At 50.6% G+C, this 27,988-nt stretch overlaps 1 protein-coding gene across 4 annotated transcripts; it reads right to left on the bottom strand.

The window, feature by feature from the left end:
- Window positions 1-1,696: 1,696 nt before the first annotated feature.
- Window positions 1,697-27,018, bottom strand: LOC309346837 (uncharacterized protein). 4 transcript variants are annotated; one of them, XM_081871079.1, is made up of 12 exons: window positions 26,703-27,018; window positions 21,638-21,731; window positions 15,311-15,373; window positions 13,507-13,639; window positions 11,940-12,030; window positions 10,222-10,348; window positions 9,146-9,264; window positions 7,436-7,498; window positions 6,382-6,519; window positions 5,144-5,241; window positions 4,800-4,909; window positions 1,697-2,731 (listed from the first exon to the last, which is right to left on the bottom strand). In XM_081871079.1, exons 2-12 carry the CDS (start codon window positions 21,684-21,686, stop codon window positions 2,571-2,573), a joined length of 1,152 nt encoding a protein of 383 aa, XP_081727205.1. In that variant the 5' UTR covers window positions 21,687-21,731; window positions 26,703-27,018; the 3' UTR covers window positions 1,697-2,570. The 4 variants fall into 4 exon arrangements, with proteins under 4 accessions (XP_081727205.1, XP_081727206.1, XP_081727204.1 ...); XM_081871080.1 differs by lacking the exon at window positions 26,703-27,018 and adding an exon at window positions 26,411-26,451; XM_081871078.1 differs by lacking the exon at window positions 26,703-27,018 and adding an exon at window positions 24,123-24,847 and having other exon boundaries at window positions 5,144-5,238.
- Between the last annotated feature and the right edge of the window lie 970 nt (window positions 27,019-27,988).

The following is a 27,988-nucleotide window of genomic DNA, read 5'->3' on the forward strand; positions in this document are numbered from 1 at the left end:
AAGCCTCCCTTCTCTCTCTAGTCATGGAAGTCACCATCACAGCCCCAGCATAGGACTTGGAATGCTTTTAAATTTAAGATATGATTTAAGGTTTCAACTCTGCTCCATTTTTAAACGTATTTTTTTTATTAAATATTTCTTGGTTTACAAAAAAAGATTTTTGGGGCAGCTGGGGAGGGCAGGAGAAGAATTGACAAATGGGGGGGGGGGATTAATGATGTGTGGCATCCCGAAAGCTCTTCCAAGAAGGGGTTAGTTATTTGTTCATCAAGGACTGGGACTTGTAGAGTTCCCAGAAAACAGCTCACTTTGCATTAGGCTGATCGAAAGGTGGCACAATCTGCCAAGTATGAAACCCTGAGGCTTCGCTTGAAGTGCTTTCAAGGGCGTTTCGGAGAACCTCTGTTTATCCAAGTGCCTTTAAATCCATCACTGCAACTGTAAGCTCCTTGCGGCCGGGATCTGTTACCTTGTGCTCTGTAAAGCAGCCTTCCCTCATCCACTGGGGCTGATGCTTCAGAGTTGCATCCCCAAACATTTGGAGGTTGTTGTAAGGCCCCAAATAAATGATTGGTGGCACTGCATAGGCACAGTATCATGTGTGCTGGTGAGGGTGCATGGAAAGGGGGAATCCAGTTTCTCCCTCAAGATAATTTCACAGGAATTATATTTTTTTCCACAGGAATTTTTTTTAAGTGATTTTTTTTAAACAAAAGCTTTGATACTTTGCATAAACAGTGTTATATATAATATGTGGGGACGACAACATTTTGATATACCTCTGATACAAGCTCTATCTGTTACTTGCTACTGTCAGGCTACATAGAGATATATATTTTGTAATAAATTAATGCTTTAAACAACTTTCCCCTGTGCTTTTGTTCTTCTTGAAAATATGAGGGGTGAAAGAGAACCTTCATGGTCTAAGGGGCCTATTCAGCTGAGAGGAAGCTTAAGGGGAAAGAGGAGAGGATGAAAATGTCATTTTGAATGTTTTTTTTGCCAACAAGCGATGTATTCAGACACAAACTTGGTCTTGACACACTTCCCTCATCCCCATAAAGCCCTAGCAAAGCATTCCGCAAAACTCATTTGGGAGTTGTCACAGAGTTCTAGAGGTTCCCCTGTTCTTTAACTGAGGAAACACCAGAAAATACAGCTTACCTAAGAAGCAATTGGCAGCAGGGCCTTCAAACCTGTAGGATTTTCCCTGTGGAGCCTTCTCACATCCCGGAAGATGTGGTCCAGGTGAACGGGTTTGCACCCTTCAGGTGGGAAAAGTTTACGTAAGCCGCCCGAAAGTGCGCAAGAACCAGCTTTCGAGCAAGGGCTCATTTCCTGAACACACACCACTCCCGCCCCCACAGAAAATGCACAAAATAGTCACAAGGAAGCTTTTTTCTTCAGCAAGACTCTTGCTAGCAGAACTGCTGAGCAGCACCAGCCACCCTGGGCGCAGATCCTGCTCACGGTACTAGTACATTAAAACATACACACACATAGGATTATTATATATATTTAAGATTAAGCCTAGCACATTTAGCACCAATTTCAAACTGCACTCCTTGCAGTGCGAGATCCAGTCCTGGCAATAAGTAGGGGGTGGGGGTGGGGGTCTGCGGAAGACCTTTTCCAAATCTGCTTCAAAAGCATTTCGTGCTCTTGCTCCTTGCCCGTTTATATTGCACACCGTGTCCAATGAGCCTCATTTTAGGATCCTCTGGAAATGCCTGATCTCCTCAAAAGCCTAGTGGGGTCACTCAGAACCCACTTGTCATGCAGTACAAGGAGAAAAAAGCTGGTGGGGTGAAGCTGAGCTCCCGGAATATGCGGCGATGACCAGTCACCAACTTGGATGGCTTTAAAATAGGATAAGACAAGTTCATGGAGGAGGAAGCAACCTCGATGCCCCTGAATACCTGTGGCAGGCTTAAAATGAATGTTGTACTAGCTCCCTAGACAAGGCATCTAGTTGGCTCCTATGAAGACACGATTTTGGACTAGATGGGTCTGATCCAGGGCTCTTCGTTTATCCTTTCAAGCCTCTCGGAGGACGTTTCCAGTCTCGCACCCGTCCAATAGCTGCTGCCCCATTTTTCGCTGCAGCAAAACTGTACCCTCTCAGCAAAAGAGCGTCTTCCCACAAAGGAGTCCAAGGGCAGGGCCTTGCCCTTCTGCAAAGCATCCACTGTTCTACCTCTTGACACCCGGCAGACCTTGCCTGGCAAAGCCATCTTCTTCCCAACCAGGGCAAAAAGGTCACACGAGCGAGTCAAGATGGCTTGCAGAAGAGGCTAAAATGTTTTGGTCCCAGAGAAAAGAGACGGCAGCCTTCTGGGACCGCCGCATTTAGCTACAAGGATGCGGCAGTCGTGCAGACATCAACGTTCTTTGCAAAGGGTAGGGGGAAATGGCAGCCTTTTGCATCGTTGGCCTCAGACTTGTTATAGCAAACCCTGGCCCCCCAAGCCAACTACAGGTATGGGCAGAGGTGGCGAAGAGGCCAGAGGGATGAGTCCCTGCTGTGGCGCGGGCCGGGCGGAGCAGCCGCTCTGTTGGGAGCGGATGCGTCACTGTTGCTTGCAGCCTTCCTTCTTGTCCCTGGGTTTCTGCCGGCCTACCTTCTCTGGCTGTCGTTTTGTTGGGGACACAAAGGCCGGTTCGCCGAGCTCGTCTGGGTAGTCAAAGAAGCCACCCACAGGGACTGAGCGTCCTCCTGGGGCAGCAGCGGCTAAAGTGGTTGGACGGAGGAGAGGAGAGAGAGAGATCTGTCTGTAATGGCATCACCAGCAGCAGCCATCCCCACATCCCAAATGAGCCAGCTGCTTTGGACTACAATGCCCATCAGCCTCAGCTAGCATGGCCAGTGCTCAGGGATGATGGGATTTGTAGTCTAGTAACATGTGGAGGGCAGCAGACTGGAGGAGGGTGCTCACATGTCTGTTCCCTGCTGTGCTGATGAGGCAGATGTGCTATACTCAAGACAGCCATAGGAGAAGAGGCTTCCTCCTTTTGCAGCACAGGGAGAAGGGATCTGCTGCGGCTGGAACCCATGACCCAGAGATTAAGGGTCTCCTGCTCTACCAGCTGAGATAAGGGGGAAGATAGGACGAGAACCCTCCCCAAGGCAACCAGGCACACGGACATGGTGGTGCTGGGGTGCCAAGCACCCAGTGGAGCAGGCCTCTTGCACAGGAAGTGCTCGCATCTCGTTGCAAAGCCTTTTGGCAATTATCACCACTGATAATCTTGGGAGCATTCATGGGAGCCAAAGAGGTTTTTTTGGAGGGGGCATGTGTTGCCTTGCGGACGATAAACAGAATGATAGGAATCAGCAGCAACTTCCACCATCCGGGTGCAGTCGGGGAGGGATGGGAACAGGGGAAGCTGCTGCCTTAGACACTAATTCAGGCCACTGGTCCATGCAGCTCAGTGCCGCCTACTCTGGTTGGCAGCAGCGGCTCACCAGGGTTTCAGCGATGAGTTTTTCCCTGCTCTACTTGGGCCTTGGGGCTACCCTTCCCCATCAGCTGCAGCTAGGACAGCTCAGTTGGTAGATCATGAGACTCTTCATCTCAGGGTCATGGGTTCGAGCCCCTCATTGGGCAAAAGATTCCTGCGTTGCAGGGAGTTGGACAAGATGACCCTCGGTGTCCCTACCAACTCTCAGATTCTGACTGGCCTGCAAAGACAGAGCTATTCCGCCTGGCCTTTAATTTGAATTCAGCCTGATCTTTTATTTCCCTTCTCTTCCTTCCCCCTCCCCTTTTATGAAGATCACCCGCTCTGAGACCCCTCAGCTAATTTTCCCCTGGCCTCCTCGCTGGCCCAAGTAGGACTAATTCAGCCAGCTAGCCCTGGGGATTATCTAATTGATTTTTGATTTTTATTGTTATTCATGTTTTTATATTGTATTTTATGCTGCTTTTATATTTAAGTGTTTTAAATTTGTTGTTATCCGCCCTGAACCCTGTTTTTGAACCGGGAAGGGCAGGGTATAAATAAAAAAAGTATTATTATTATATTATTATTATTATTATAATAAATGGCCCCAGCCTTTCATTGCGGAGGGTAAATGGGGCTGAGAAAACCATTCTAGACCTAGAATGGAAGGACAAATATTAAATGTTATTCTTTAGCGTTTGCCCTTTATGGAGCACCTGAACGTGGAATTGGATCTCACTGCCGGATCTGGACCGATCAGAACTGTGCTGGTTTGTTTATGAAAAAGGATATCTTTAGCCCACATAAAAGATGGTGCCCAAGCAAATGTTCGAAGCCATCACTTGGGGTTGAAAGAACAAGCACGCCAACCCCTGCTGCCCCCTGGTGGCCACTCTTGTGCGTAAAGGTAAAGGTAAAGGGACCCCTGATCATTAGGTCCAACCGTGGCCGACTCTGGGGTTGCAGCACTCATCTTGCTTTATTGGCCGAGGGAGCGGGAGTACAGCTTCTGGGTCATGTGGCCAGCATGACTAAGCTGCTTCTGGTGAATCAGAGCAGCGCACGGAAATGCCGTTTACCTTCCCACCGGAGCGGTACCTATTTATCTACTTGCACTTTGACATGCTTTCGAACTGCTAGGTTGGCAGGAGCTGGGACCGAGCAACGGGAGCTCACCCCGTCGCGGGGATTCGAACTGCCGACCTTCTGATCGACAAGTCCTAGGCTCTGTGGTTTAACCCACAGTGCCACCCCCGTCCCACTCATGTGTACCTGAGGTCAAAGGGACACCCCCCTCCCCAGTCAGCACCTGGGAAACGGCTTGCAATCCCAGAAGAACCAGTTGCATTACCCACCTCTGGAGCAAAGGGAAACCATTCTAGCAGGGGTCTCCGCCCTCTGGGCCCTGAAGGTTGGGTCCAGGTCCTCTGCGATATTCCGGCACAGCTGCGGCCTGAGGGACAACCTGCAAGGAAGGACAGGACACTCGCAAGTTTGTTTCCCCTCCAGTTGCCTCTTTGCGTTCCCTTCCACCCTGCCCCCATCTCTCTGGAAATTTGGTTTCTAACAAAGACAATAAATGGGTCTCAGAAGTGAACTTTTAAAAAAGAGAGAGAGGGAGACAGCAGAATTTAATAATCATTTGAATAATTAAATTCATAAGGGATCTTTGCAAAGTTACCATCTGAGCAGCACTGACCTGATGTCCGGCTGGCCTCCATGGGTGGGCACCTCTGAGCTGTCCGAGGACCAGAGACCGGTTGGCGATGCGGCTCCGCAGATCTCTTGCGCCTCCTTCTGGCAAGAAAGCAACACGGCGCCATGTAAGACAGACCCTGCCTGCCAAGGGACGAGCTGCTCTCTTTTGGAGCTGGGTGTGAACTCCGGAGGTCTGTGCAGCCACCGCAGGGATGCTGGTGCCATGCTCACGCCCCACGGTGCTTATTTCACAACCCTCCGCACAGTCCACAAATAAGCTTTGCTCAGAGTAAGCCAAGCCGAGGAAAAGAAAAGGTCACGGGCTCAGGAGCAAATGGCAATTTTCGTTTCGGAAAATTCCAAAGGCCAGCCGAAACGGCGCCAGACAGCAAGCCTGCTTTCGAGTCCAGGTGGGGTGTTAAGCAAAGTGAAGCGTAAGCAAGAAAAAAGAAACTGGCTTGGCACCAAAGTCACTGTGCCCGCGCTGGTCAAAAGTTTGGTTTTGCTGTACAGTGGTATCTCGGGTTACATACGCTTCAGGTTACAGACTCCACTAATCCAGAAATATTACCTCGGGTTAAGAACTTTGCTTCAGGATGAGAACAGAAATTGTGCTCCAGCGGTGTGGTGGCAGCAGGAGGCCCCATTAGCTAAAGTGGTGCTTCAGGTTAAGAACAGTTTCAGGTTAAGAACAGACCTCCAGAACGAATTAAGTTCTTAACCTGAGGTACCACTGTATTGTCATAGGGCAGTCCCCAAACTAAGGTCCGCGGGCCAGATAAGGCCCAAGGGACTCGTTCATCCGGCCTGCAGCAACACCTGCTGCTGCCACCTGCTATTATCGGCGCTGCGCGGCTGCCCACTTCTGGGTCAAAGGAGCACCGGAAATAGCTTGTGTGCATGCGTTATTTCGGGTGCACATCCGGGTCGGAGGAGGCCCGTGCACATGTGCACAAGCTATTTCCGTTGCTCCTCTGACCCGGAAGTGCGCTGGAAATAGCGTGCGCGCACGTGTATGGGCACGCATTCCCCTACCCTCTGGCCCGCCGTACGATCAGTGCTGGAGACACTGGCCCAAGGCACGGTAAGTTTGCTGACTCCTGGCATAGAACCTGTCGTTAGGAGCACTGTCACGTCAAGATTTGCTATGCATAAGGAAGGTGCCGCTGCCAGCTCCAAGCTGCTGGGTCCATGCAGAGGCGACTTTTGCCACCCACCCACCCCAGCTGGGTCACTTACCTCTTGGCTGGGGCTGCTGCTGGGGGCTGCCTCCTCCATGGTGGTGCCCTTGCCCCTTGCCCCTGTCATGGCCTTGTTCCTTCTGGGGGATCTCCATTGAGCTTTTAGTTCCTGGTCCTGCATGTAGCGGGCAATCTCCTGGGAGGAGCATAGGGGAGGGAGAAAGACCTTTTTAAAGAAAGGCAAGTCAATATCTCTCATTGAAGGTATTTCTGTCTCAGAGCCCAGTGACCTTGGCCTTGTGATGCTTTCCAAATGGCGTACCCCAACCACCCACCTGTGTTCCACTCCCACAAGCCCTTTGGTTGCTTAGCTCCAGGATGTACCCTAACAAACTGGCCTTGGGCGGTTTCTGCTCCAGATGAGAGGATTCAAAGTCTTTCAGAGTCCAGAGAGGAGAGTTGAGGCATTCGTAACTCAACAGCCCACACTCCAGGTCCAAAAGCACCTACCACACTCCAGTCTCTCCTGGCTCAACCCTGAACCAAAAAGGCCCAGACAAACAGGGAGGTCTTGGGGCTCTTCTGAACGGGTGCAGAGCCGTGAGTGGGCCAAAGGGAGCCCCTCACCCACAAAGCAGGCGTCTTCAGGCAAAAGGACCCACCAAAGGACTCAAGGTGGGTGGGAGGGAAGAGGTCGGTGGAGCAGGGCCTGAGCGGCTTACAAGGCACTGGGGGGAGGACAAACTGGCTCTTGGGACACTGCTTCACACTCAGAGGAGGGTGGGGCAGTGGGCAAGGAGCCCCCCAGCAGCAAACCCTCGCTCTGGTGCCCATGGTGAGAGCAGCTGGCTTGGCAGCGCTGTGGCCTCAACTGCAAGCCAGCCAGTCACGGTCCAGCTTGAAGGAGGGAGGCTGGCTGTTTATGGAGGGAAGCGAGAGAGTTGCTTTCATCCTTGGATGCTGTTGGAGCTGGGCTGGGCCGTCACGCCAGAGCTGCTTTGATGCCACCCTCTCCACCAGTGGGCAAGCCCACAGCTGTGACCCCCCCCCCCACAAACCCCAAAGCCCCGCTGAGCCAAGCCGAGCGAAGAGACCAGCGATCAGCTCCTTACCTCATCCTGAGCCACCTGGGCTGCCCTGTAGTCATTGTGGCGTTCCCGGTTCTTCCTGGCTTTCTGCATGAGAGTGAAAAAGCTAATAAAACAAGGCGGTACAGAGAAGATGGAAGAGGAGGAGCTCTGTCCACACCACAAATCCTTTTCTCTCTCTCTTTCTTTCTTTCTTTCTTTCTTTCACAAGGCATTTCCAATACAGAGGATGAGCCCCGCTCTCCCAAGGCAGGAGCTGCAAACTTGATTCTCACCCCGGGAAGGCAAAATAACACCTGCTCCTTTTCTGAGGCGCCCTTGTAATTCTGATTCATGCTGGAATATACAGGGATATATAAACGCTGCCTCAGGCCATTTGCTGGGCAGCTGCTGCCAGCCAGGATTCAGTGGTGCCTGGCTCAGTAGAAAGCATCTTCCCAGGCGGTGCGGTTGCCTTTTGTACAGCTTCCTTTATCTATTATTATCAATTATTATTATTTATTGAATTTATATACCACTTATACCCGGAGGTCTCAAGGCGGTTCACATAAAAAGACCACAGTATATAAAATAAAAACAATAACTCAATAATACCTCCCCCCCCCCCCAAAAGAGCCACATTTTAAAAGGACATGGGATGTTGATCAGGTCAACCAAAGGCCTGGTGAAAAAGGAATGTTTTTGCCTAGCACCTAAAAGTGTATAACAAAGGCACCAGGCGGACTTTCCTGGGGAGAGCAGTCCACAGATGGGGAGCCACTGCAGAGAAGGCCCGTTCTCATGTTGCCACCCTCCAGACCTCTCAAGGAGGCAGCACATGAAGGAGGGTCTCAGAAAATGATCTCGGGGTCTGGGTAGGTTCATACGGGAAGACGCGGTCCTTGAGATATTGAGGTCCTGAGCTGTTTAAGGCTTTATAGGTCAAAACCAGCACTTTTGAATTGGGCCCAGAAACTAATCGGTAGCCAGTGCAGTCGGACCAGGATCGGTGTAATATGCTCAGACTGTCTTTGCTCCGGTCTATACGCACACAAACACACACTTTGGCACTGGTGTTTCGGGGGCCCACGGAGCCCACCTTATCCTCTGCACTCTTTAACAACATCCCACTAGTGGTGCAGCAATAAAACCGCTAGCACATTTGCAAAGCTCAGTATGGTTTCAAATTAGATGGGGGACCACATGTTGAGATTTCTGCATTGCAGATGGTTGGACTAGATGGCTCTCGGGGGTCCCTTCCGACTCTACAGCTCTATGAGTCTATTAGAAGTCAAGTGGAGGGAGGTCAGCTGGGGATCTGGAATGCTGAAGACACTCGACTCTCCCTCCCTTGTCACCAGAGCCCACTACAGGGGTGCTGGATGAGGGCCAAGAGACTGAAATTGAATCCTGACAAGAGGAAGCCACTGTGAGCAGAAAGTTCTCAAGTGCAGGAAACTGGTACTTCTCCCGCTTTGGAGAGCACTGCCCTGAAAGATTTGGGATTTCAACCATTTCATGCCATTTGGCTTCCAAGGACCTTCCCCCAATGCTCCTGGGGCCAACACGTCCCAGCATGAGATTTACAACCTTCAAGGTACCAGGCAGTTGTCACAAACCCCCCTCCAGATGTGAAACCTTAAAACCTTCACATGCTGTCTTTATTTGACAGGCCCAGTTTGTAACAGGCAAGAAAGTGCTGCCACCCAAACCTTAGTTCCTGGCCCAGATGAGGAGGACAAAATGGGCACTCACCAGGCGAGCCACTTCCTCAGCTTGCAGCTCCCGGGCTAGTTCTTCATCTTGCTGGAGCTGCTGCTGGTTCTGGAGTTCAAGTTCTGCCATCACCCAGTTTAGGGGCCCAAGGGAGTCATCTGAAGACAGAGAGACAGACAGACAGACAGACAGGAAGACAAACGTGAAAAATGGAGTTGGGGGAAGGACGATGAAGGAGCAGTTCTGCATGTGCTGCTGGTTAAGCAAGCTGAGAGCTCATTGCAGGAGATTGTCCCTCTGCTGGCAGCTGAAGGCCAAGGGGAGAAACAGGACCACCCAGCTGATGCTGGCCTGGTCCCCTTCTGAAAGTCCATTAATAATAATAATAATAATAATAATAATAATAATAATAATAATTTATTTATACCCTGCCCATCTGGCTGGGCTTCTCCAGGCACTCTGGGCAGCTTCCAACAAAATATTAAAATACCTTAATACATCAAACATTAAAAGCTTCCCTAAACAGGGCTGCCTTCAGATGTCTTCTAAAAGTCTGGTAGTTGTTGTGCTCTTTGACATCTGGTGGGAGGGCGTTCCACAGGGAGGGCGCCACTACCGAGAAGGCCCTCTGCCTGGTTCCCTGTAATTTGGCTTCTCGCAGTGAGGGAACCGCCAGAAGGCCCTCTGTGTCCGGGTAGAATGATGGGGGTGGAGACGCTCCTTCAGATATACTTCCAGCGCTTTCGTGCTTGGAAATCTGCCACGTGAAAATGGTGCCAAGATTTCCCAGTCGAAGGGTGGTGTAACGCCAAAGCCCCGGGTCCAGAGACATCCCTGAGACCCGGGCGCTAACTCTGCACCAGCCTTTCCAAACCAGCTGCCTTAAGGATGCTGGTGGGACTACAACTCCCATCAGCACCAGCGATGGCCAGGCAATGGGGGCACCCAAAGTAGGTGCCGTCTTTGGTTCCATGCGTGTTGGTATGCCATCACGAGACTTGTGCCACCTGCGCTCCAGCTGAGGACGCAAGTTGCAGTCAGACAAAATTTGTGAGGCCTTGCGTGTCTGGTTTGCGGCCCCCAGAGAAGCCCCTCCTCTCTGGAGCAACCCTCACCCCTCCTCCAGCTCCAGATACCTTCTCCTCCTCCTCCTCGCTGTGTCGCACTTGAGCTCCTGAGCCACAGCTGCTGTTTCTTCTGCAGGCTCTCCTCCTCCAAGTCCTGCAGCTGCTTGGCTATTTCCTGTGTGGAGGAGAGGAAAAAACCCACTGAGAGGCGATGGAAATGGAATTCCAGAGCCAGGCTTCGCCCTGCCACTACTTCGTGGTGCTTTCTGTCTCCCATTCAGCTGGCAGAGAACGAAGAGAATGGAAACCTGGGATACTAATTGTGCCTCTGTGGCCTTATTTCCCACCCCACCCCCCTTGCAAAGGAGCTACTGGAAAGCAGCCTTAAAGTGCACTCCTCCCAATGGTTCTTGTGGAAGCAAGGCTTATTGATGGCTCCTGGTATTGACAGGGAACCTCACTCAATGAGATGACAGGAGTTGCTGCCAGCCCTGCACTGCAGCCGTCTCCTGCCCAAAGCGGGAATATTGTGCCTGCTTTTATATTCTGGAGAACATTTTTAAACCAGAGGGTGAAACGCTGTTCTGGACCTCCACTCAAGCCTTCATCTTTTTTCAAAGTTCCTTAGGTTGTTTTCACGCCAACATTCAGCCAGCCACCAAAAAATGTAATTTTATATGTAAGAATTCTGATCGGCTGAAACCATGGAGCGGAGATGGCAATTTTATTTTTCGTTCTGTCCGCCTGATAAGGAAATTGGTTTAGAATAGGATATTCTACTGGGGAAGCTTTTGTTCCAGAGAAACTGTGGAAATGGGCAGGGGGCTTTCACTCCCTTGTGAGGGAGAAGGGGCTGAGGAAAGTCCAGATTTGGGACTGCTGTTCTTAGAAGGCAGTCAGAGCCTCTTCCAGGGATCTCTGTCACCTAAGGTGACCCCGCCAGCTTTGATCTCTTGCTTTTGTTCCATTAGCCAGACAAGCAGCAGCTCCACCAAACTGCTCTTTCCAGGCTAATCCTATTTGGAACCGAACAGCCTGTTCTACATATTAAAACGTTGTCCTCAAAGCGGTTTGCGGCCAAGCTGCCCTTGGCCACTAATGGCAGGGAGCAGGAAGAGCTTTTTGCAAAGGTGAAACTCTCATTTAAGTGGGTTTCTGCAACGCTCCACAGTGAACGGCCGGCTTCCCACTGACCAGCGAGTGGAGGAACAAGGACCCAGCCCAAGTCAGCCAACCAACGCACCCTGGAAACATCCATAAGACAGCAGCCATTGGTTCATCTGCCTCCAGATAAATCTCTCTTTCCAGTCCTGCCCTGGAGGAAACATTTACACTGTTCTACGGTGTTTCCGTGCGCTGCTCTGGTTCGCCAGAAGCGGCTTCATCATGCTGGCCACATGACCCGGAAAAACTGTACGCTGGCTCCCTTGGCCAGTAAAGCGAGATAAGCGCCGGAACCCCAGAGTCGTTCACGACTAGGCCTAATGGTCAGGGGTCCCTTTACCTTTACCTTTTACCCCTCTGATTTGTTTGCAATGAGGCTATGCAACTTGATGTCAGTCCATCATTACTCCCCCCCCCCCACTTAACTTCGGTGGAGGGTGAGCGGACCCAGAGTCAAATTACTGCAAGGTGTGCTAGAGCCAACTAAAAATAATCTGCCTTTTGGAAGGACCTGCTAGGCAGCCCACCCTGTCCTGTTCCGGCCGAGAGGGGGCCAAAGGAAGCGAGGGAGCCTGCCACCTGGCTCCAGGTGTTCCTGTTACCTGGTCCTTCTCCTTCCTCTGGCAACTCTCCTCCGCCTCCCTCCGAATGTCCTCCTGGATGGCACGAGCGATTTTGGAGTCCCGGTCTTCCCTGCGTGTGATGCGGGCAGGAGAGGGGGAAGGAAGAGGCAATTAGTGAAGCAGGAAGCCTCTGTCCCCGCTGTGTCTGGGCCTTGCTAATCACCAGATGCATGAGAGAGGGACAGAGCAGGAACTTCAGAGGGCCTCCTGTCTGGCGTTAATCTGACCTCAAGAGCACAGGAACCTTACAAAGGCACCTGGGGAGCTACAGAGAGAAGTCATCCATTGCCTCTAGCATACACATCTGCACCAGGTGCACACTTTAGACATCAACATGTTTAGCATGCTCTGTCTGCTTGCACTGCAGGTGCAAAGCTCGCCACAAGCAAGGTCAGACACAAGCTCTGTGGGCTTGTAAGGCTTGCCTCCCCGCAAAAGAGGCAAGCAATAGAGCCCCAAATTCTTCTGCAGCTCAGATTAAAACTGGAGTTGTACAGGGGGAAAAACAAACCTCAGTTTATGTCCCTTTCAGCCTCAAAGAACAGCTTGATCTAATCTGGGCAGGGATAGCCCAACTTCTGCCGTCTATGCTCTGGTAACCTCTAGGTTAGATTTCTGCAACACATCATACGCGGGGCTGCCTCTGAAGATGGTTTGGACACTTCAGCCAGTGCATAATTCAGCAGTCAGTTTGCTCACTCCGGAGCAAAACAGTCAGAGCATATAACGCCAACTCTGGCTCAACTGCACTGCTTGCCAATCCAATTCCAGGCACAATTCAACATGCTGGTTTTGACCTATAAAGCCTTAAACAGCTCAGGACTGCAATTCCTCAAGGACCACCTCTCCCACCTCTGGGACTCAGACCCAGAGATCATAATCTGAGATGCTTCTTCTTGTGCCCCTCTCTGAGTGGTCTGGAGGTGCCAACATGTGAGCAGGCCTTTTCCGTGGTGGCTCCCCGCTTGTGGAATGCTCTCCCCAGCGAGGCTTGCCTGGCACCTTCATTACATACCGTTAGGCGCCAGGCAAAAACATTTTTTTTCTCCCAGGCCATTGGCTAATTAAACAACCTATGGCCTTTTAAACTTGGGAGGGCATTGTTTTTATTTGTCACCATGTTGTGTATTTTTGTGTTTTTATATTGTAAACCGCTCTGTGACCCTGGGGTGTAGGGCTGTATAGAAATTTAAGAAGCAAATAAAATGAATAAAAAGAGGCTTGGAAAAGAGTCCTTTCAGAATTAGTCTGCCCCACTTTCCCCACATCCAATCCATGCTCATCCACAAATGTGAGTCTCCAGCTGTTTTTGGACTACAACTCCCATCATCCCTAGCTAGCAGGACCAGTGGGAACTGTAGTTTGAAAACAGCTGCAGACCTAAGCTCGGGAAACACTGGAAGATGCAGCCGCAACAGAACCAAGACTAGGCCTTGTCCACCCCACTGGGATGCCTTGCCATAAGCATCGCCATAACTCTATCTCCTACCCAAAGCAAGAGACACCGCCTCCCTGCAATAAAGTTGGGACTCCAAAGCAAACCTACAGTTCCTTCTGCTGCTCAGAGAGCTGGTGTTTCCTCCTGGCTTCCTCCTCCAGGTCCTGAAGTTTCTTGGCAATTCGGATGTCCTTCTGGACCAGCTGGTTCTTCTGAATGTTGGAAGTGTAATGCTGCTCAACTGCGAAGAGATGGAAACTTCACTGCGTGGGCTGGAATGGAGAGGCCTCTTTCGTCCTCCTCTCTCCTCCCTTCCCCACCTTCAAGGGAAGAAAGACTTCCTTGTCTAGAACACTGGAGAGCTGCTGTCGGTCCATCTAGGCTGGATTTTGAGAGAGTGCTGGGGGCGGCAGTCGCAAAATGGCTGCCACGGAGGAGCCATGGCCTAACGCAAAGAAGCTGTTGCAGGGCATGTGTGATCCTGCTTCAAGCGACACACTTTTGGGGGGCAACACTCCTTGGGCCGCCTCTCCAGGCACTGGGCAGATGGGGGAAAGGAAGACTGGCAAGATGGAGCAATAGGACTCTGAGGTAGCAGCCCAAACAGGTGGCGCGATGCCAAGCTGCTCATCTGACTGGATCTCTTCCAGATCCTGTCTGCTGGGCAGTATCTGTTGACACTTTCTTGCCCTCTCAAGGGTGCTTGGTGAGGAGAGACGAAGAAGGAAGGCTCTTTCCTCTTCAGCCTGCCACCCTAACTCACCACCCCTGGGTGCCATAGACAAGAGCTGCTGGGCTGGCCAGCCAGCTGCTCCCACCACCACCCCTGGCAGCCCTGATCTTAGCTGCCATCCATCAGCTCCATTGACAGGGTGTGGGTGGCGAAGGGGGCGGCACCGGGGGAGGCGGGAGAAGTGTCCTCTGCCTGGACCGTGTGCGTCACTGCAGCGGGGAATGACGTCGCGGAATGATTCATGGGCATCCGCTGTGGCAGCCAAGACAGGCTGGGGTGGGCAAGGCGGCCCATCTGGGTTGCAGGAGGAACCGTCCCCTTCCAAAAGGAGTCAACCTTGAGAGCGTCCCTGGGGAGAGCGGTGCCTGTCAAGCCTGTTCCTCGTTAAAATCTGCAAGGTTGATTCACTGAAGCACTAGGCTCCATTTAATTAACTAAAAAAAAAGGCCGTAAAAACTCTGGCTCCAACAAGCACCCCGTACTAGGAAAACTAAATGCGTTTCCAAAGGATGCCTTGAGCATGAAGGACGGACTTATTTCCAGGGATTGTCTGAAGGCCTCTAAGTGGGTGGGGTCTATGCGGGGGGGGGGGGGTTGGGAGGGGGTGTTAATGCTAAAGGCAGAGGGCCTTCTCAGTAGTGGCACCCTCCCTGTGGAACACCCTCCCTTCAGATGTCAAGGAGATAAAGATCTACAAAAGTTTCAGAAGACACCTGAAGGCAGCCCTGTATCAGGGAGGTTTTAATGTTTGATATTTTACTATGTTTTTATATATCCCGTAAGCATAAAGATGCTTCAGGTTAAATCTTTTCAGGTTGCATCCCCTGGCGACCCGGAAGTATTGGAAAGGGTTACTTCTGGGTTTTGCCACTCGCGCATGCGCAGATGCTCAAAATGATGTCACACGCATGCACAGAAGCGGCGAATCGCAACCCGCACAGACGCGGGGTGCGTTCTGCTCAGGTTGCAAACAGGGGCTCCGGAACAGATCCCGTTCGCAACCAGAGGTACCGCTGTATTATTGTTATTAAATTCTGAAGCCAGGGGCCCAGCCAGACCAGATAGAAAAAGACCCCAAGAAAATCCAAAACACTGGCCAGTGAAGGGAAGGGAAGGCTGGGCTTGCTCTGAGCCTTTGCCCCGACGAAGAGGAGAGGGAATAGTTCCACCAGCTCTTACTCTCTTGCTCTTGAAGGCTGTAAGCCAAAGCGCCATCTTCCAGGACAGCAAAATCTCGGCAAACTGCAGGGAAAAAGAGAAAACACAATTAAACAACAGCAGAGCCCTGTTCTGCCAGTTCTGCCAATATTTTCGTTTATCTGCAAGTTTTCTTACCCATCCATCACACCACAAAGTCGCAGGTTGAGTTCCAACCATTGCAGCTACGTAACAGGGAAGGCCTTTGCAATTATCAAACAGGGGCGAAGCCATTCAAAATGGAAACAGAGCAATGCAAATCCAGCAAAATAGGCCTGATTAAGGCGGTGCATCTCAGCAAATCTCAGCACCCAAGAAGGCCGGTAGGGATGTAGAGGGACTTTCAAATGTTTGGGGCCTAAGTTGTTTAGAGCTCTAAACACAAATGTGAGCAGAACTTTTAACTGGGCCTGAAGACAAACCAACCACTGGGGTATCTGTTTTAAGATAGTTTTGACTGGATCACCAGCCAGCCAGTCCTCTGGCTGCTGTGCTTTGGACCAAGGAAGCTCACAGCCATCCGAAACAGCATTTGGAGGAGGAATATTTTGTATAAAGATAAAGGTAAAGGTGCTGGAGGAGACTCTTGAGAGTCCCATGGACTGCAAGAAGATCAAACCTCTCCATTCTGAAGGAAATCAGCCCTGAGTGCTCACTGGAAGGAGAGATTGTGAAGCTGAGACTCCAATACTTTGGCCACCTCACAAGAAGAGAAGACTCCCTGGAAAGACCCTGATGTTGGGAAAGATGGAGGGCACAAGGAGAAGGGGACGACAGAGGATGAGATGGTTGGACAGTGTTCTCAAAGCTACCAGCATGAGTTTGATCAAACTGCAGGAGGCAGTGGAAGACAGGAGTGCCTGGTGTGCTCTCGCCCATGGGGTCACGAAGAGTCGGACATGACTAAACAACTAAACAACAACAAAGGTAAAGGGACCCCTGACCATTAGGTCCAGTCATCGCCGACTCTGGGGTTGCGACGCTCATCTCGCTTTACTGGCCGAGGGAGCCGGTGTACAGCTTCCGGGTCATGTGGCCAGCATGACTAAGCCGCTTCTGGCGAACCAGAGCAGCGCACGGAATCGCCGTTTACCTTCCCACCAGAGTGGTACCTATTTATCTACTTGCACTTTGAAGTGCTTTCCAACTGCTAGGTTGGCAGGAGCAGGGACCGAGCAACGGGAGCTCACCCCGTCGTGGGGATTCAAACCACTGACCTTCTGATCGGCAAGTCCTAGGCTCTGTGGTTTAACCTGCAGCGCCACCCGCATCCCTCATGTTTTGTGTAGTTGCTGCCAAATACTTGTAACCCCACAGAGCATCAATGCTGCCTCCAGGACTTCCATTCTGCCTTCCTAACAGGAGAAGGAAGAGGTGGCAGCAGCAGCAGCACTGAGGTGACTGTGAGCTGCGCTCCCTTGGCAAAAAGGCAGCCAGCCTGCCCAAGGCAACAGGCGCCTCTTTTCAGGAGCCCTGCCAGAATCTGGGTGTGTCCAAAGTTGCACACCCAGTCCCTGCCCACCCAGCCATTCCACAGCTACTTGGCTGACAAGTCAGCACAGCTTAACAAGGTGTTGAAAGATCTCTGTCTACACGCACCGTTTATGCAACACAAAAAGAAAAAGGGTGGGGAGTGAGCAGGGAGGGCCGCACCTCTCAGCCTAAACCGGGTGCCGTGGCAAATGCCAGCCGGGGAGAGTCTTTACGATGTGACGCCCCCCCCCAATAAGTCATTTAGGCCTCAACCACACTTCAACCAAAGGGCGGCAAATAAAGCTTGCCCATTGCAAGGGAAAACCTTTTCCAAGGTGGCGACAAAGGACCGTGTTGGGCACGCCAGGCCTTCTTGCGCCTGGCAAAGCTCTTGTTTGCTCAAGAGTGCCAGTCAGCCTTGTCACAGAGCCCAGCTGCTTGCCAGTGGGGCGAGAGGGTCACATTTGTGCTGCGCAAAAACACAGCTTTTGCTTCCAAAAAAATGAGAAGTCAGACACACCCAGTCTAGGGAAGTCAGCCCCCACTCAGCATCTTTTTTCTGCGGAGCACCGGGGGGGGGGGGGGAGACAGAAAAAACAAAAACGAAACAACAAAACCATTCTTCAAGTTTATTGTCCTTGCATCATGATGAATAGGGTCCTTCTCCCCCAACTCCAGGAATCGCCACTTGAAGCCAGCAGCCAAGTGAGTAAGGAAGTCAAGGGCTCAAGTGGTACCATTTTGGGGAGAGGGGGCTGCCCGAAATCTGTACAGTGGTACCTCGGGTTACCGAAGCTTCAGGTTACAGACTCCGCTAACCCAGAAATAGTACCTCGGGTTAAGAACTTTGCTTCAGGATGAGAACAGAAATCGTGCAGCAGTGGCACGGCGGCAGCGGAAGGCTCCATTAGCTAAAGTGGTAACTCAGGTTAAGAAAAGTTTCAGGTTAAGAACGGACCTCCATAACACTCACTTTTTTCCTCCTAGAAAGTAAGGGGAAATGTCTGTGCGTGTTATGGAGGGAATGCCTACGGGTGGCGGGGGGGATCTGCTGCAGTCGTGAGCAGAGGATCCATGGTTCCCCTTCCTTCCCTCCTCCGTGGCTCGCTTTGAAACAGCAAAGCGGGAGAAGAGCCGCTGAGTGGGGAGGAGAGAGGGACAGAGAGCCTGCTTCTTTAAAGGAGCAAAGCGGGAGAGGAGAGGAGCCACTTACACGAGTGTAAGCAGCTCCTGTCCGGTTGGTTCCTTTAAAGCAAGCAGGCTCTCTGTCCCTTTCTCCTCCCCACTCAGCTCGCTACACTTGCTAAGCCAGGGATGAGCAGGGAGGAGGGAGAAAAGCAGAGCCTGCTTGCTTTAAAGGAGCAAAGTGGGAGAGGAGCCTTCTCCCCTTATATCCCTCTTCTTCATTATTAGCAGCATCCTTCTCCACCCACCCCACGCGTGCTTCTTCTCCCCTTAAACCCCTCGCCTGTATTATTAGCAGCATCCTTCTCCCCCCACCCCACGCATGCTCCTTGTCCTTTGAGTGCTTTTCCTTCCCTCCCCACTTAAAACCTGGTTACAAAGCACGGATCCACATGGATCCTCAGGATTTTTGCATTGGGCTACTCCAAACTCACTGTCAGATCACAAGTCTGTGGCCACAGCATGAACCACAAAACTCATACATCCACTGTTTCATTTAGAATATTTTTTTCCTGGTTTTCCTCCTCTAAAAACTACGTGCGTGTTATGGTCAGGTGTGTGTTATAGAGCGAAAAATACGGTAAGTTCTTAACCCCAGGTACCACTGTATTCCCTTTTCCATACCACTGAAAGAATGGATTAGAATTGGAAGTCAACAACTAGAACAATGATCAATTAGAATTCAACAACAGGCTGGAATTGGAGTTGTGAGAGGAAATACTCCTTCAAAGGCAACCTGTGGAACTCATTGCCATTGGATGTCATTCTGGTTCCATTTAATGTGGACTTGCCTCCTCTGCAGAATGTCTGAGAAGTAAAAAAAAAACCACCATGGAAAACAGAACTCTGGGTTAAAGGTGGGGGGGCACTTTGGTGTGGATATTGTAAAAAAATAATATTTGCCTGTGTGAGCAGCACTGACGCCACAACCAGCTGCCCTGTGGAAGCGACCCAGGGGTGCCCGGAAGTTGCTGCTCTTTTAGCAGAGAGGCCCTGAAGAATCTCTTCCCAGAGGCAGCTGAATGGTCAAGCGGCCGGAGGTCAGTGGAAACCCCGCCGCTCTGAGCTTCGCTTCCCCGAGTGGCTCTCCACTCAGCCTCACGGCCTCATTTCCAGCTGGCATCGCTTTCCTCCTCCTTCCCAAATTACATTCATTTAATCCTTTCCCCGTCCCTCTCCCTATCACATTACAAGGTGAATAAGGGACATGTCACGCATTATAATTACTGGCCCGGAATCAAATCTCGGTGGCGGAAAAAATACACCCCTCCCCCAACCCTGCAGCGCTGGGATGGGGGGGGGAAGCAAGCTTCTCTCAGAGGCCTTGGCTACGCCCATCTCAGCAGGTACTTTCTGAGGCCTTCACAATCGTCATCCTCACACAATTCTAGAGGAGATCTTGGCAGGGCAAGGTGTAGCAGCTGCCCCTGGTCCAATACACCTGAAGGGCACCAGGCTGGGGAAGACTACCCTGGTTAACTGGGCCACAGGGAGGGGATTTTATATATATATATATATATATTTAAGGGACTGGCATTAGATTTTGACGCCCTTCCGCAGCTTGAGCCACCTTTCCAAATACCACCTGGGGCCATCATTCTGCAGCCACTGGATCTGTGTACAGTGGTACCTCTGGTTAAGAACTTAATTCATTCTGGAGGTCTGTTCTTAAACTGAAACTGTTCTTAACCTGAGGTACCATTTTAGCTAATGGGGCCTCCCACTGCAGCCGCCACACAATTTCTGTTCTCATCCTGAAGCAAAGTTCTTAACCCAAGGTACTATTTCTGGGTTAGCGGAGTCTGTAACCTGAAGCGTCTGTAACCCGAGGCACCACTGTACTGAACTCTGGCTGGCTCTCTATATTGTGGAAGTCCTCCTCTCGCAAGTGTCTAGACACTGGTGACTGCAGGAGAGAAGTTGCAGTGAAGTTTGAAGCAAATCTCCCAGTACACTGAGCAAGCAGCCGCATGCCAGGGGCAGAATTTTGCTCTCTCCTCCCTGTCTAATTAGAGGCAGGAGGAATGAAAGCAAGCAAAGGAAATGAGATGTCTGTCCTGACCCTCTCCCTTCTGGATCTCTCCTTTTTTTTTTTAAAGGGGGCTCTGCCTCCAGGTATCATACAGTTGCGAGCCATCAATTTGAGAGCATGGCAGACTCCAGAAGGCAAGTGGTTTCCTGGGCCTTTGCTCCCACAGCGGAAGCAAGGAGATGGAAGCGGGCGAGCTTGTTGCTGTTTGGCACGCTGCGTACCTCAGCACCTGGCAGCATTTGGGGGCTTGCACCACACCTGCTCTGTTTGTTTGTTTTTAATTTTTATTAAAAACATTATTTACAACATAACATAAACCCCCCACCCCCAATACAGAAATCCACCCTCATTAAACGTGAACATAACATACAATAAGCATAACATACGCAGGAGGCCCTGTGGGTTAAACCACAGAGCCTAGGACTTGCCGATCAGAAGGTCGGCAGTTTGAATCCCCGCGACGGGGTGAGCTCCCGTTGCTCAGTCCCTGCTCGTGCCAACCCAGCAGTTCGAAAGCACTTCAAAGTGCAAGTAGATAAATAGGTACCGCTCTGGCGGGAAGATAAATGGCATTTCCGTGCGCTGCTCTGGTTCGCCAGAAGTGGCTTAGTCATGCTGGCCACATGACCTGGAAGCTGTACGCTGGCTCCCTTGGCCAGTAAAGTGAGATGAGCGCCGCAACCCCAGAGTCGGCCACGACTGGACCTAATGGTCAGGGGTCCCTTTACCTTTTTACAACAATACAGACAACCAAATAAAAGACTTCCTTTATCCTATATCTGGCCTCCTTATTTACTTCTTATAAGCTGCTCTCTGTTTTGATGATTATTTTGTACATTTCTCTTTTTTGTAGAAGAGCACTATATACATTATCCTTAAGAATGTAGCTTCCAAGTTCAGAGGCCAACTGCTGGCTGGGCTCTGCAAGTGGCCTTCCCAGAAGTCCCTGCCTTGCCATGATGGAGACTGGGCAAAGCTGTGGTTTTGCTCTTATAAATGCAACTGCAATACTCAAGGCCCACCTCTTCCCATATGAACCTACCCGGACCCTGAGATCATCTTCTGAGGCCCTCCTTCGTGTGCCGCCTCCTCGAGAGGTCCAGAGGGTGGCAACATGAGAATGGGCCTTCTCTGCAGTGGCTCCCCATCTGTGGAATGCTCTCCCCAGGGAAGTCCGCCTGGTGCCTTCATTGTACACCTTTAGGCACCAGGCAAAAACGTTCCTTTTAACCAGGCCTTTGGTTGACCTGATCAACATCCCATACCCTTGTAAAATGTGGCTCTTTTGAGGGGGCATTATTGGGTTATTGCTTTTATTTTACTTTTATATACTGTGGTCTTTTTATGTGAACTGCCCTGAGGTATAGGACGGTATAGAAATTCAATTAATAATAATAATAATAATAATAATAATAATAATAATAATAATAATAATATAACAACAACAACAATAACACACACCTTTCAAGGTTAGAAATTTCAGGTATTTCAAGCTGTAGATCAGTAAAGTGGGATTATCACCCTCAGAGAAGCTTCACTTCGTGTTTCCTAATATATTTATATTTACACACACACACACACACACCCCAAGGTGAACTCCTAGATCTTGCATGGCTTACCTTCCTGCACTGGAGGCAGACGGGAGGTGTCAATCTGAACTTCCGTCATCTTCAGAGACCGGGCTGTGTTCTCATGGACTCCCGAAAAGGCAACCTGCAAGAAGAGAGGCTACGAGTTACTGGGATTGCCTAGTGATGATAACCTAAGTGGGTTTCAGAGATGCTGGAGGAGAAACCCTTCCCATTGCATAAGCCCGGGTTATCTCTGCGGCTCTCTCAGGGAGGTTCGCCTGGCAAAGCCTGTCAGTGCTGACAGTTGAGCACGCTCCTCCAAAAAACTCTCTCCCAGGGCCAACATAAGAGGAAATGCTTCTGTGTAGAGTTCCCCAAGCCCAGGAACAAGAGATACCCCACAGGGTCCCCAAAGAACTCTTGTGCAAGGCTTTCACTGGTCCTTCTAGCTAGGGGTGATGGGGGTTTGTAGTCCAAAGACAGCTGGAGGCCAAGTTTGGAAAACCCTGATTTAGGGAAGGGGTGTGTGTGTGTGTGTGTGTGTGTGAGAGAGAGAGAGAGAGAGAGAGAGAAAGAGAGAGACGTTCTCATAATCTCTAGCTGCCTTCCAGTTGTCATTCTAGACTGCAATCCCCATGCTAAACTGCAGGAGTTACAGTCCCAAACATCTGCAGGGCATTGAGAGAAAAGAAGGTGTGTGGGCTCATGACCAACACTGGGCAAACGTTCCACTTGATCACATCTATACCCGGCCCTTCCTCCCAAAGGAGATCAGTGCTGTCTCCCTGCACCTCCTGCTGCCAACATGGTGACTGGCAAGATGGGTGACCCAGCAGAGGATAGCACAAAGGCATGGGGTGGCTTCCAGTTGCTGCCAGCCTCCAACGGGCAGCTTGCCTTCCTCTCCACCAACAGCCACTGCCCCACGTGTCTATTCCCCTTTCTAAACCTGCCACCATCTTCTTGCAGAAGCAAATTCCACAAGTTAAAATTGCACACTCTGCGAACAGCGGCTCTCTTTTATCTCGCTCGGATCTGCTGGCTGGCAAGTTTCACTGGGTGACCTGAACTTCTAGTATTACGGCGGGTGGGTGGGTGGGTGGGGAGGTTGTTTCAACAGGAATAATGGTAGCTTTACCCTTTTTCCTTTGGGGAGTTGCCTCCATAGTCCCAACATATTTTTGATTGCTCCGCCTTTTCCAACTCTATTTTTTGAAATGGGGGTGGGGAAAGAGAAGGGGGAAGAGATCCAAATGCAGCTGCTGCACCAAAGATTTGCCTAAGAGCATTACGATACTGACAGTTTTATTTTCAGTCCCTTTCTTAATAATCCCCAGCATGGAATTAGCCTTTTCCACAGCTGTCGCACAGTGTTTGCACTAAGCTATTCACCACGACTGCACAGCACTCTCTGGGCAGAGTCAGAAGAAGCTCCGATTCCCTCAGTATGCAGGCAGGCAGACTCCACTTTTTACTTTCCTCCTTTGCAAGAAATACTTATTTACTCTACCCTCTGCTTACTGTTCTTTAATTAGTTACTAACTCCTAAAAAAGGCCTATTGTCTTATCCTATGACTGTTAAATGCATTTGATTTAATTTGCCTTTGGTGAAGTGTTTCTTTGTCAAAAGGTTTTTGAGTGTGCTTATTATTACATTTCTACCCTGTGTTTCCTCTAAGGAATGGTAAATGGCCCAAGCTTTCACAATGGGCTTCATGGCTGAGAGGGGATTTGAACTCTAGTCTCCAAGTTCATAGCTCAACACTCTAACCACTATGCTACGCTGGATGTCAGAAGACGTATACAACATCTTCTGGATTTCCCTTACCCACATGCTCCCTGACTCTTCTTCACAAACTCTTAAAAGGTTGCTGAGGCAGAACTTCCCTTTACAGAAGCCTTGCTGATTCATTCTCAGCTAGACTTGTTCTTCTATGTGCATGATCAATTTTGTCTTTAATTATGCTTTCCACCAATTTACCTGAACCGGCAATTACAATTGATTGAAATTGACATTACAATGCAATTTCCTGGATCCTCCCCCTGCCCCTGGATACACTTAAAAAATACATAAATATACATGTTAAGCTGCCTGCCTTCCAGTTCTCTGCTAAGCGGGAAGATTTTAGCAAGAGGTGGAATATTTTGAGCAAGTTCATCTCCAAGTTCTTTAGGCTGAAATCTTGCCAAAAAAATACATAGATGTAAGTCCCACTAAACTCACTAGGGCTTACTTCAAAATACACATGAAGAGGATTTTGTTAAGAACCCTACTTAGATGAACACCATCAAGACTCCGAGATTTGCCAATTTGTCATTTGTCCCTAGAATAGCCCTAGACCATTTCTAGCCATGTGTTGCTTTTCAGCACAGCCGAACAGAGATTCTACTCTTGTTCCCCTTGACGGAAGAAGAGGAGCTGAACTTATGACCTAACGCAGAAAAGTGAGGATGATATTTACTGCCAACAGACAACCCCAAAACCACTCCACACGAAATCAGAAGGTGGTTCAAAGCTTTATATAAAACTTACCTGACTCAAGGTAGGCACATGGAAGGCGCACTCACAAGAGACCCCTGACCTCTCTCTAACTTCTAGCGCAGTGCCAACCTCCCCTTCATCGAGGCTTGTTCTGGTCATGCAAAGTCTCTGCTCATTCCTAAATTTAAACAAACTCCCCAGTGGAGAGCCTGAAGACTGTGGATTCCTTCTGGAAATAGCAGCCAGAGAGGAATGCAACTTTTCCCAAGTAAGGGCATATGAATGTGCCCAGTTGATGTGTGGGGGTCTACTCTCTATATGTGCCTCATATTTTTCCCCCTGTAAGACTGCAAATGTGAAGCGCTTTCTCAGGGAGACAAAGGGTGAGTACAGATTCTCCTGCTCAATTTCCCTGTATTGTGGCTCCATCCAGACTTCCCTTTATTCTGCACTCGCTGCATTTTGAGCGCTAGGTTTCCCCTCTGTGTTCACAAAGCTCATCTCTGCCCAAGGTCGGAAGAGTGAAGACACCCCCATCTTCTCAATGTCCCCCGGTGCGCACACAAAACAGGTAACAAATCTGACAATAATGAAGCTGTGCAGATGTGAAACACATGGTGTGTGGTGTGTGTGTGTGTGTGTAGTAACATGAACACAACTGCAATTGCAGATTTGCAACCCATTCCCAGCAGGCTCACTTCAGCCCTGACTTCTCCATCAATTAACCCAGCACTCAGAAAGGTAAAGGTAAAGTAACCCCTGACCATTAGGTCCAGTCGTGACCGACTCTGGGGTTGCAGCACTCATCTCACTTTATTGGCCAAGGGAGCCGGCGTACAGCTTCTGGGTCATGTGGCCAGCATGACTAAGCTGCTTCTGGCGAACCAGAGCAGCGCACGGAAACATCGTTTACCTTCCTGCCGGAAGGTCTACCTATTGATCTACTTGCACTTTGACGTGATTTCGAACTGCTAGGTTGGCAGGAGCAGGGACCAAGCAACAGGAGCTCACCCTGTTGCGGGGATTCGAACCGCTGACCTTCTGATCGGCAAGTCCTAGGCCCTGTGGTTTAACCCACAGCGCCACCCGCATCCCTCCAGCGCTCAGAAAGTCTTTGCCAAATCCCCTATTTCATAATCCCATTTTCTCCAGACCCCCCAGAACATGAGCAAGGCCCCTCATAGGAATCCAAAGCAGAGTATGCCAGAAATCTGGCAACCCTAGAAGTTAATCGAAAGATATGCAACCGTAACACACACACACACACACACACACACACACACACAGATACACACACTGTTCATCCAAAATGATCAAACGGCTTGAATTTTGTCCCTCTAGCAAAATGCTATTGTGAAGCAATGTGAAGCCACGGTAAGAGGTGTGTAGTTGCTTCTCAGTGGAATCCCCTGCAGATACTCCAGCAAGCAGGACCAGAACCAAGCAAGAAGGGGAGCAGATAACCTCCGAGCAGCTAAGATCTATTATTTGATAGTGGAACAGAGACTGAGGCTACCTTTGAAGCCAGTGGGCCCTCGTTTTCTGTGGGTAGAATGGGCAGCCTCCCCGAAGGGACTGCTGCAAATTCCTGCAATGAGCAGTGGGGGGTGGGGGGTGGGGTGGATTTCAAGTAGGTGACCTCTACAGCCCCTCTAGGATTTTTAGTAAGCTGCCATTTTGGGTTCGGTTTTGACTTCATGTTATCGGGGACATGACTGGACCCTCCTTTGCTAAAATATACAACAGCCCACCCTCCCACCCCGGGGGGAGGAACTTTGCACATGGCCAGAAGCATCTCTGTTCCTTTTAAGGGCCTCTGCTGGCTGCAACCCTTCCCAAGGTTCCCGAGGTCTCACCTGGAGATCCGTGGAGGTTGAATTTTTTTGGGGGAGGGGGTTGCATGCAGACAGGCTGACGGCAAGATTGATCCCTTTTAGGAGGAGGAGGCGGCACTCTGCACATGACCAGAGGATTACAGCGAGGCAAGGCAACCTGGCAGGCATGCCATGGTGGGAGGAGGCATAGCCACGACCCTGGTCCCTCCTTCCCCTGCCTGGCCTGAGCTACCCTTGCTGCAAAGCCCAGAGAGGAGCCCCGCATCCGGGTTGCTGCGCCAGGTCTCCACTCTTGGCCGTGATGGACCCCGCCCTTGTAGGACGCCGGGCACTTGCAGAGGAAGGCGGGACCACCTCGCAGGGCTGTTGTTGGGCGAAGCCCCTCCGGCCCCTTCCTCCACCTGCTGGGGAGGGGGAGGCCACCCCCAACCTCTCATCCAAGACGCGAGAATGAGAAGGGACGAGGGAGACCCCCACCCCAAAACCACCCACCCAAGTACTTACCTGCCTGCCTGCCTGCCTGCCTGCCTGCACGGCCAAGGCGCTCTCGCCCCGCCTTCTGGCGGGCAGGAGGCGGCGGCTCTGCGGCTCCGCAGGCGGATGGGAGGAAGGAAGGAAAGGAGGGAGGCTGGGCGACGCCTCCCCCGCCTTCCTGGCCCCGCCGAGCCCCCCCCCCCGCAGCCCCTGCCCACCCACCCACAGGGGCCGCCGCCTTCCCCGGTCCCGGAGGCCTCCCCAAGGAGCGCAAGAAGGAAGGAGGGAAGCGGGCGGGTCCGGCTGCAGCAGCGGCTCCAACCTCGTCCTCCTGCCCGGCGACCGCCTGGATAAGCGGCCTTGCGTAGGATTAAAGCAAGGGGAGGAGGAGGCGGAGGAGGAAGCGGGGGCTGCAGCCAGCTAAATTTACTCAAAGGAGACCCATCAGAACGAAGGGACCCCAGGCGTTGCCAGGCGTAAATCAAGCAAGTCGTAGACTTGGAAGGGATCCTTAAAGATCTAGTCCAAGCCCTGCAGGGGATCGAACATGCAACCTTGGCATGATCAGCACCAGGCTCTAGCCAACTGAGCTGTCCAGGTTCCTTCCTCCACGAAAAGCCCCCCCCCCCATAAAGGCTGCAAGCGAGATAAATAAAAATCCTTAACTAAAAGTAGAAACAATCAGAGTATTTGAAATTGAAATGCTCTCAGAGGTTGCCTGGATGATGTTGCGAAAGGTTTTCAGCAAACGCAAGAAAAATGTTTTAGTTTAGGTTAAAAAAAAAAAAAGATTAAAAAAAATGTGTACATGTATCGTTCTATTTATTAACTACCATCCTCTCAGAATCCAGAGCGAACTTGTCTGAAGTTTGTATGGCTTTAAAGACTATTGCAATTCGGCAGTATATAAGATTGTCTAAATACATACCATATTTTTCGCTCTATAAGACGCACCAGACCACAAGACGCACCTAGTTTTTGGAGGAGGAAAACAAGAAAAAAAAATTCTGAATCTCAGGAGCCAGAACAGCAAGAGGGATCGCTGCGCAGTGAAAGCAGGAATCCCTCTTGCTGTTCTGGCTTCTGAGATAGCTGCGCAGCCTGCATTTGCTCCATAAGACGCACACACATTTCCCCTTACTTTTTAGGAGGGAAAAAGTGAGTCTTATAGAGCAAAAAATACGGTAATTCAGATGTGGCTGAACACATCTTGGTGTGAGGGGAGTGGTCCTGGACCTCTTGAAAGAGATGGGGATCCCACTACTCCTGGGAAGAAAGTTCAGTCTGGACCCAGTGGTTTGTGACAAATACACTCCATGGGGGAAAGGCGATTAAGGGAGAAAGTGGGAAGACCGTTGCAAATACTCTTGGGTGAAACTGATCACTTTGTCCCTTTTCAGGCTGGGTCCAGGCCTGGCTCTTTAAAGGCCTGAAATGTCCTGATGGATGAACTTCATGGGGAGAAGGACAAGGGGAGTGCTATTTTTCAAGAAAAAGAGGTGCCAGAACTCACCTCGAAACGCCTCCCTTGTTCTCTTATTATGGCAATGGTGCCCACCTGAGAGGTACCGGAACTGAGTTCTGGCTGAATAAAAGCCCTGGCCACCC

Source organism: Podarcis erhardii (genome assembly GCF_964252035.2).
Source record: "Podarcis erhardii genome assembly, chromosome: 7".
NCBI lineage: Eukaryota > Metazoa > Chordata > Lepidosauria > Squamata > Lacertidae > Podarcis > Podarcis erhardii.